Consider the following 10136-nt stretch of genomic DNA (forward strand, 5'->3'; position numbering starts at 1 on the left):
GAGAAGTCTGGCTGTCCTCAACCAGGGCCAGGGCGTTCTCAGCCCTCTCCCCCACCTGGTGGAACGCTCTGTGGGAAGACATCCGTGCCCTGCAGGAGTTATTACCTTTCCACATGGCATGTAAGGCCTTTTGTTGAGGACAGCGACGAGGAACCCTTTGGCACTCTCATACGTTTCCCCATCTCTCATAATCCCTCCCTCTAGGGAGGCTGGGGAGCTGGAAATTCCCCCCCCCATCCTTTCTATTGTATGCAATGTTCCCTCTAAGCCCGTTGTTGTGAACCTATGGCACGAGTGCCAGAGGTGGCACTCAGAGCCCTCTCTGTGGGCACGCGTGCCATCGCCCCAGCCAAGCCCAGACCATCATTAAAGTGTCGAATTCTCTGCCAAATAATTTTAAGTAAATGAAAGCATTTGGGATTGCTTTCCTTACTTTGTTTGGATCATCTTAAGTTAATGTATGAGTTGTTTTTTTCTAAAGTAAAACCTCAGTATTCAGGTTAAATTGCCGTGTTGGCACTTTGTGATAAATAAGTGGGTTTAGGGTCGCAGTTTGGGCAATTGATCTCTAAAAGGTTTGCCATCACTGCTCACTGTGGAGTCCTGTGAGCAAAAATTTTACTTGGTGAGCTACTGGCATCAAAGTTGTGAGTGAGCTATTTGGCTGCTGCATAAATCAGTTTGCTCTGGAGCCACCCTTCCTGAGCTGAGACAAAGATGTGTGAGCCGGAGGCTAAAAAACTGTGAGTGGGCTCACACTAACTCAGCTTAGAGGGAACACTGAATATTGCTTTTATCCACTAGTATTTATTGGTCCGTTTTAACTTAGTCTTTAAAATTGAGATTTTTGTATATTGTTTTGTTGTAAGCCGCCCTGAGCCCTACTTTTAGGGAAGGGTGGCCTTACAGTGTTCCCTCTAAGCTGAGTCAGTGTGAGCTAGCTCACAGTTTTTTAGCCTCTGGCTCACACATTTTTGTCTTGGCTCAGGAAAGAGGGCTCCAGAGCAAACTAATTTATGTGGTAGCCAAATCACTGGCTCACAACTTTAATGCCAGTCACTCACAGAGTAGAATTTGTGCTCACAAGACTCCACAACTTAGAAAGGAGCGTTGGTGGCCTAGTAAATCCAAATAAATAAATAAATAAATGTGATCCCACTTGCACTGTGGGCCTTCAGGGAGCCATCGCCCGGGGGCGGCGACTGTATGCCCTGATCCATCTTCTGTCTGCTTTAATGCCCTTCTTTTTACTTCCCTGTTCTCTCTCAACTCCCGGCGTGTATCTTACGTATCGAATGAATCAAACGGTTAGCTTTGTAGATCTTTACCCAAGAGACAGCTTGCTCCAGTGACTGATCAAAGGGGGATTTTACTAGAAAGAAATGGATCGGCAAACATTGCCAGCAGTATAAATGCAAGACAGTGTGTGTATGTGGTGGTGATGGGGGGTGATGCCAGTTTCAAATACACGGAACATCCCATTTTTGCACAGGGTCTACCACTACCACCCGGACTACCTCACCAGTTCCGCAGAATATAAATCTAGCCATAAGGGAAGCCGCCATGAGGGCCCCGGAAATAACTGATGTCTGTTGTGGCGCAACGCCAGGCATTCACATCTGATATGTCTCCCGAAGCCTGAGCAAATGTGAGAAGTTAAATCCTGGGCAAAAAGCTCTGCCAAGCAAAGACAGTGCCAAATTGGCTCCAACGTCACCCTGAGCTTCCTCCGCGTCCATCACGGAGCGGGAGTTTCAGATCTGAACGGCCCGCGGTCTTCAGACGGGTCCGTGACAGGGTCAGCTTCTGTAGACCAGAGGGCATTTACGGTGCCTCCTTCTTGGGATATTTTGCAAGAAGCAAAGGTCATCTTTCCTAGCAGCCTTTTGAGAGAGAGAGAAAATTCCTCGCTTCTCTACAGATCAATCGACGCAGCTCAAAACTGAGGCAGCTGGAAGGGTCTTATAAGGCAACAGGAACAGATCTCTCAAACAATTAATCACTGCAGGGGAAGGCAACAATGAACGCGAGGAATTTCCCGTGTCATTTTCAAAGATAGTTGAGAAGTGACATGGCACATTTATTGTCAAACATAGATATGTCGTTTTCATGAGGACACACTTTTCCGATCCTTTAGTTTGCAGATCGGCTCAGACTCAATCACTGGTGTACACTGATCTCCATTGGTATATATCTAATTCTCAAGGTGGCCAAATCCGTGTATACTTAAACCTAGAGAATGGTTTACTATGTTTAGGCTTGAAAGCTAACTGTGTCAAAATGTGAAAGAAAATTCAAAGGGACTAGAATGCTAACATGGAGGAAATATATACTTCAACTAGAAATGTCAACTACTCAGATATATCTGTTCCTTTCCATCTTTATTTTTTCTCTTGTATAGAAAATAGATAAATATTAGTATATTATAGATAAAATGAAATATAGCAGATAGGATATAGCTAATTTAGTTATCGGGAATAGAATTTTGGTTTAAAGGTATATGTAATGAAATACAACCAAAGTAAGGGGGGAAATGGTAATCTGCGTATAAAAATGATGTTGTGAGCGAGATCTTTGGCTAGATATGTTAAAATGCAGTGCTCTTTCTTTTTTTTCTTTTCTGTAATATCTAAAAAACTAATAAATTTTGCCCACACGTGGGCAATTAAAAAAACAAAAACAAACCTAGAGAATGGAACCATGAACAGACAAAACTGATCTTTCTACAAACCCGGAGGATGCCCCAGGTTTTCAGGAAAAAATCTGAAATCTTTAAATAAATAAATAAATGCATACATACATAAATAAATAGGGGTTAAACCCACAACTAATAAAAACAGTGCCTGTAGCTTTAAGAAACAAATGCCCTCAGTAGCCATCGCTAGGCAACCACACTGTACAGCCAGCCCTCAAGGCTTGCTTTATGTCAGTAATAGTCAGGGGGAGATGATACAGTGAAAATGAGATGTTCCCTGCAAGTCCCTGTGGGTCTCCTGCTTTTTCTCGTATGAGCGTTGATGCTCCTGGAATTGTTATTTCCAGGAGGGGAGATATTGTTTCAGATGCAGGGGAGAAGTAGCAATTATATCTCATCTGTGCGGCTGATCAATGCACATTTTCATATTTCCGATAAGCATCAATCACTCTGGTGACTTTAGGGGACATTTGAAACGTGTTTGCAAGGAAGGGGAGACGTCTGTGAAATAAAGAGTAATTTCTGAGGTTATTTTTAAATTTGTTTAAATCTAGGTGACAGGACTGGGGGGAAAAGAGTGTGTGAAAGGCAGTATTATTCACCAAGTTTCCTACCTCGCCAAATCTGATTTGATGTGTGGGCTTATGGGATGATAATCACATTCTCTATGTGACCCCTAACTGGCTAGGACTGCATTCTAGCAAAACCCTTTAAGTAGAGAGCTAGTTTGGTGTAGTGGTTAGGAGCGTGGACTGTACTCTGGGAGAGCCCGGTTTGATTCCCCACTCCTCCACATGCAGCTGCTAGTGTGACTTTGGGTCAGTCACAAGTTCTTTCAGAGCTGTTCTCTCATGAGCAGTCCCTGAAAGAGCTCTCTCAGCCCCACCTCCCTCACAGGGCGTCTGCTGTGGGGAGGGAAAGGAGTTTGCAAGCCGCTCTGAGACTCCTTCAGGTCATGTGCCCGCCCTCTGGGCTCCTTACTGCCGGAGCTCTGCTCCTGTGCGCTCCCGCAGGAAATAACCCCTGTCATCGTGATGTCATCGACATGGCGATGTCACTTCCGGTGTGCACCAGAAGTGACATCACCACACCGCCGGCGATGTAGCCTGGGCCTCCCTCCCTCTCCTGGTAAGTCCCCCTGCCAGCCAGCTGATTGGTGGCGGGGGGCAGGGTCTGGTGGCGGGAGATTCCCCCACCTCCATCAGGGGGCGGGCAACAATGCTCCCTCTAAGCCGTGGAGTCTTATGAATGAAAATTCTACTGTGTGGGCTACTGGCATTAAAGTGGTGAGCGAGCGATTTGCCTACTGCATAAAGTAGTTTGCTCCGGAGCCCTCCTTCCTGATCCAAGACAAAAATGTGTGTGAGCCGGAGGCTAAAAAAACCTGAGCTAGCTCACACTAACGCAGCCTAGAGGGAACACTGGCTGGCAACACTAGGAAGAGGCAGGTTTGGAGGAACACTAAATCACGACAGTCCCAGCTTCAGTCAACAGATACAGGCCAAAACGCACCTTTAACACCATATCATTTGCTTGGGCCAACTAGATCCTTAGGGTATAGGTTGCCAAGATGTAAAGACCCTCCCCAAAAAAATAAGGTGGGGAGAAGATTCCACGGGTTGATGCCTACCTACTGTCTCTCCCTGCTCATACACCATGGAGGCCAGGTCCTTGATGATTTGGTTAACATCCAACATGTCACTCTGGAAAAGAAAATGAGAAGATAAAAGAGAAAATGAGGCTCTGGTACAATCCGAGTGCCAAACAGATATTTCAACAGCGCTGAGGAAACCTCTGGTTACATGAGGGCTGCCAGTTTGGTGTAGTGGTTAAGTGTGCAGGCGCTAATCTGGGAGAACCGGGTGTGATTCCCCACTCCTCCTCCACATGCAGCCAGCTGGGTGACCTTGGGTCAGTCACAAGTTCTCTCAGAGCTGTTCTCTCAAGAGCAGTCCTCGAAAGAGCTCTCTCCGCCCCACCTACCTCACAGGGTGCCTGTTGTGGGGAAGGGAAGGGAAAGGAGATGGTAAGTCGCTCTGAGACTCCGAGTGAAGGGCGGGATATACATCCAATCTCTTCCTCTTCTTCTACCTGGCAGCCGGCAGGAGGATCCTGGCTGCCAGGTAGGAGAAATAAACTTTTGTTCAGTTGTAATCCCAGGAGATCTCCAGCCACAACCTGGAAGTTGATGACTCTGTTTCGATGCCATCTTTTCACCACACTCATGGTCCCCAAGGCACCAAAAATTTAAAAAAATCTCAAACATTAAAAATAAAAAATATATATTTGTGTAGTGTTCAAATATTTAAAACGAATAAAACATAATGAACACATACAAATATAAATATACATGGAAAGGGAGGAGTTAGTCAGGCGATGCCAAGCAAACAATAAGAAGTTTCCACCCCCTGGTGGTAATAAGGTTGCCAATCTCCAGGCAGGGCCTGGAGACCTCCCGGAATCACATCATTATATCGCTTTTTTAAAAAAACAAACAAACAATTTTTATTAGGATACAACAATAAGTCAAACTATACATCATCTTATCTACTATCTTATACCCTTTTCTCCTAGTACCTCCCTTCTGACTTCCCGCAGTGCTCCAAGCTCTAGTCCAAATCTTATATTTTCCCTCTTTTTCCCATTCTTCAATATTAAAGTTCTTCAGGTAACCTATCTTTTAACGATTGTTCTTATATGTTTAAACTTACTCTAAATGTCCTTCTATCTTTAGTAGTTATCATAGCAAAATAGATTATTTTTCACATCCCAGTATTTCTCTAAATATTCTTTAAAGTCTTTCCAGTCTGCAAAGAATTCTTCTGCTTCCTGATTCTTAAGCTTTCTTGTCATTTTGTCCATTTCCACCATAAAGAGTAACTTTTTTATCCACTCTCAAATCCCGGGAGTTCTTTCTTGTTTCCAGCATTGAGCATATGTCATTCTAGCAGTTGTAATCATATACCACATCAAAGTCCGTTTTGCAATATTGACTTCTTTCATTTTAAGTCCCAATAGTAGCATTTCAGGCTCGTTCTTAATTTTACCTTTCATAATTTTCTCCATCTCTATATGGACCTCAGTCCAAAAGTTTTTTGCTTTGTCACAAGTCCACCACATATGGTATAAAGAACCCTCTTATTCTTTTACATTTCCAACATTTGTTTGACATATTACTGCTTATATTTGATATCTTTTTTGGTGTCATATACCATCTATACATCATTTTATAGCAGTTTTCTTTTAAATTATTACATGTTGAAATTTTCAACATGTAATAATTTAAAAGATATATCGCTTTTTATCTTGTTAGCCTCCTCTTGCAGGCCTCCGGAGAGGTGGGATATACATATTCCAACTCAAGCAATCCCTAGTGTGGAATCCGCACGCCCGTGCTGGATATGGCAAATGGTGCATCCTGACAAAATAATTTTCTATATTCCTGAATTGGCTTCTCGTGGCGCTTCCCTAGAAAAGACTCGTTTTCCCAGACTGGTTATCAAAGTTTCCCCAGAGCACAATTTGCTTGTGTATTAAACAGGGTAACACCCATTTCATTTTTAACGGTCGGGGCTGTTTGGGATTGGAACCTGTGGCGCCTGCACGCCTGGATCACTCCCATCCTGCCGTTTGGACAGCCAGACTCTCTCCTGTGATGAATTCATAAGAGGTGCCAAGTGAATCTATGCGCTTTCGGGGAGAGTTCATTATGCGGCTGTGAATACTCCGGTACTTAATTATGTAATGCAGTAAGAATCTCATTAATTTGTAATAAAGCCGGAGAGAGCCATTGTGAATTACTGAATATGCTCAGCCAGTGAACAGATCTAGGAAAGAAAGGGGAATGGGGGGGAAGAAATGCAAGGAATAAGGAAGGAGGAAGAAAAAGAAGCGAACAAAGCGATGCAGAACATCCCATAAATATAGCCGACTCCTTTTGTCTCCGAGAGGCTCAACTTTTAATTATTTATGCTAATATTCATAACCGCTGACTGGGGAACAAAAGTTCTGGTGACACTAATAAAAGAGTATCAAATCATGGCCTGGTGGAAGTTACACCATTTTGAGAGGCACGGACTAGATAGATGAAGTTACCTTTCTCATTAAACCAAGTATTGCAGAATATCTCTAAGTTTTGTTTCTGAGCATAGGTGGTCAGAATGACATTGTATGTATATGGTACCCCATACTAGTACATCTATCTACCGAAGAAACAGTACCTGATGTAATAAACACTCTGCGTCTATGGTAATTTTCAAACTGTATAATACCGACAAATTGTACGAAATGTATGAAGCCATTGAGAGCCGCCTATGCTCATGCTTACCTTGTATATCTTTGCTGTTTATAAAAATGAATAAAAATTATCTGTTAAAAAAAACCCCAAGGATTGTTGCCTTTGACTAACAGCTGCATTCCACAATATATCTGAGCCCTGCTGGGTAGGGACCCTGGAGACAGTTTGGTGTAGTAGTTAAGTGCGCAGACTCTAATCTGGGAGAACCGGGTTTGATTCCCCACTCCTCCACTTGCACCTGGCTGAATGACCTTGGGCAAGCCGTAGTTCTCTCAGAGATGTTCTTTCAGCCCCACCTACCGCACAGGGCGTCTGCTGTGGGGAGGCGAAGGGAAAGGAATTTGTAAGCCGCTCTGAGACTCCTTCGGGTAGTGAAGGGCGGGGTAGAAATCAAACCTCTTTTCTTCTTCTTCTCTGTTCCTTGATGGACTCCCATCGACGTACTGACTAGGACCAGTAGAGGTCCACCAGTGGCTATTAGCCACAAGGTATAGATAGGAATTCTCGGTCTGGGGCAAGGGATGCTCTGTATTCTTGGTGCTTGGGGGGGGAGCAACAGTGGGAGGGCTTCTAGTGTCCTGGCCCCACTGGTGGACCTCCTGGTGGCAACGGGTATTTTTGGCCACTGTGTGACACAGAGAGTGTTGGACTGGATGGGTCATTGGCCTGATCCAACACTGGCTTCTCTTATGTTCTTATAAGAGGGAATTGGATAAGCATATGGAGCAGAGGTCCATGAGTGGCTATTAGCCACAAGGTACAGATAGGAACTCTCAGTCTGGGGCAAGTGATGCTCTGTATTCTTGGTGCTGGGGGGGGACGACAACAGTGGGAGGGCTTCTAGTGTCCCGGCCCCACTGCTGGACCTCCTGATGGCACCTGGTATTTTTGGCCACTGTGTGACAGAGTGTTTGGACTGGATGAGCCATTGGCCTGACACAGCATTGGCTTCTCTTATGTTGTCATGTTCTTATAGGTCCAGGGCTCTTTTTGTAGCAGGAACTCCTCTGCATATTAGGCGACACGCCCCTAATGTAGCCAATCCTCCAAGAGCTTACAGAGCTCTTCTTATAGGGGCTACTGTAAGCTCTTGGAGGATTGGCTACATTAGGGGTGTGTCACCTAATATGCAAAGGAGTTCCTGCTACAAAAAGAACCCTGATTATGACCAAACGTGTCTCGTTTCCGAGATTTGACGACATCGGGCTGGCCTGGACCTGGAGGGCATATTGAAGGACACTGAAGCTGGTCAAGAGAGTCAGCTAAAAAGGATGCTGGAAAAAACAAGGCTCCTGGAAAGTTATGAATAGTTTGGCCTCTGCCCTAGAGCAGAAAAGATCCCATGCATTGCTGTGCTTATCGTTTCAAACTAGGATCGGAGACTCCCTCGCTTCAGTCCCTGGTTATCCATGAAACTCACTGGGTGACCTGTAGCCAGACACAGTCCTGTTTAGCTTTGCATATGTCACAGCACTGTGGTGATGAAAAACAACAACAATGGAATGGACAGAACAACAGAGGAAGAGGAGGAGGAGGAGGAGATTGGATTGATATCCCTCCTTTCACTCGGTCTCCGAGCGCCTTACAATCGCCTTCCCTTCCCCTACCCACAACAGACACCCTGTGAGGTAGGTGGGGCTGAGAGAGCTCTTTCGAGGACTGATCCTGAGAGAACAGCTGTGAAATGACTTGTGACTGACCCAGGGTCACCTGCATGGTGAGGAGTGGGGAATCAAACCCACTTCACCCAGATTAGAGTCCATGCTCTTAGCCACTATAGCCAACAGTAGTGAGGCCCCTGGAAGAAGGAGGAGGAGGAGGAGGAGGAGGAGATTGGATTTATACTCAGAGTCTTAGAGCAGCTTATAAACTCCTTTCCCTTCCCCTCCCCACAACAGACACCCTGTGAGGTAGGCGGGGCTGAGAGAGCTCTGACAGAAAGTGCTCTTTTTCAAGAACAGCTGTGTCAGAACTATGGCTTGCCCAAGGTCACGCCAGCAGCTGCAAGTGGATGTGGAGTGGGGAATCAAACCCAGTTCTCCCAGATTAGAGTCTGCGCACTTAACCGCTACACCAAACTGGCTGGGTTTTGTTTGTTTGTTTGTTTTAAAGTAGAACTGCAACAAGATTCTGAGCGCCTCGAACTTGAGTTCCCTCTTCCCAAGAGTTTTGCAAAAGACAACCCTGTCAAAGGATTGGAAGTTCAGTGTCAAAAACACCTCCTTTGTTAAAGAAAAGAAAGAAAGAAAAAAACCCATCCATTTTGAAGAGGTAAATCTGAAATATGGATTCAGTTCTGTATAGGCCTGTGAGTTTGATGCTAGCGCTTTGGAACTTTTTAATCATGTCCCCGTTCCAAAGAAAGGGCAGTAAACTGGCTCCGTTGTTAATGACACGTTTATTGATTTAATCCAAAATTCTATTCAGCTTCTTCGAAAGGCTCAGGGTGGATTAAAAATAAACCTAAACACACATCAGTTGGGGAAATAAGACCAGTTCCATTATAACTGCCTCGTGCATCCCCATACCTGACCACTGAATGCCACTCTGCGGAGAAACGGTTTTGCGAAATATACTGACATAAACCTTGGCAGATCTCTTTCGCACACATCATCGTCTGAGGGAAAGGACACTCTATTAAATAAGTAGGAGAAATGACTGCACCAAATCGAATCTCTGACCTTGAACGTGACGGGGCATCCAAGTGATACATTCAGCTGATCCATCTTTGCCCGGTCCTGACCTGGATAGCCCAGGCAAGCCCGATCTCATCAGATCTCAGAAGCTAAGCAGGGCCGACTCTGGCAAGGACTTGGAAGGGAGACCTCCAAGGAATACCAGGGCTGAGATGCAGAAGCAGGCAATTGCAAACCACCTCTGAATTGCTCTTGCCTTGAAAACCCCACAGAATCACCGTAAGCCAGCTACGACTTGATGGCAAAAAAAAGAAAGGGAAAAAAAATTAAAAAGGGAGGAGGAGAAGGAGAAGGCGAAGAGGAGGAGGAGGAGGAGGAGATTGGATTTATACCCCACCCTTCACTCGGAGTCTCAGAGCAGCTGACAAACTCCTTTCCCTTCCCTTCCCCACAACAGACACCCTGTGAGGTAGGTGGGGCTGAGAGAGCTCTTGACAGAAACTGCTCT

The 10136-nt window shown here is 45.1% G+C and overlaps 1 protein-coding gene across 1 annotated transcript in view; it reads right to left on the bottom strand.

The window, feature by feature from the left end:
* LOC107111296 (t-SNARE domain-containing protein 1-like) overlaps nucleotides 1-4398 on the bottom strand; it is a gene marked incomplete at its 5' end in the record, with an annotated part of 129528 nt that extends 125130 nt beyond the window's left edge. Inside the window, one exon of the mRNA XM_015412254.1 lies at nucleotides 4326-4398. Coding sequence (XP_015267740.1) covers nucleotides 4326-4398 — 73 coding nt within the window. The remainder of the gene's footprint in view (nucleotides 1-4325) is intronic.
* Nucleotides 4399-10136: the final 5738 nt, after the last annotated feature.

The sequence above is a fragment of the Gekko japonicus genome, unplaced genomic scaffold (genome assembly GCF_001447785.1).
Source record: "Gekko japonicus isolate JY-2015 unplaced genomic scaffold, Gekko_japonicus_V1.1 scaffold2867, whole genome shotgun sequence".
Taxonomy (NCBI): domain Eukaryota; kingdom Metazoa; phylum Chordata; class Lepidosauria; order Squamata; family Gekkonidae; genus Gekko; species Gekko japonicus.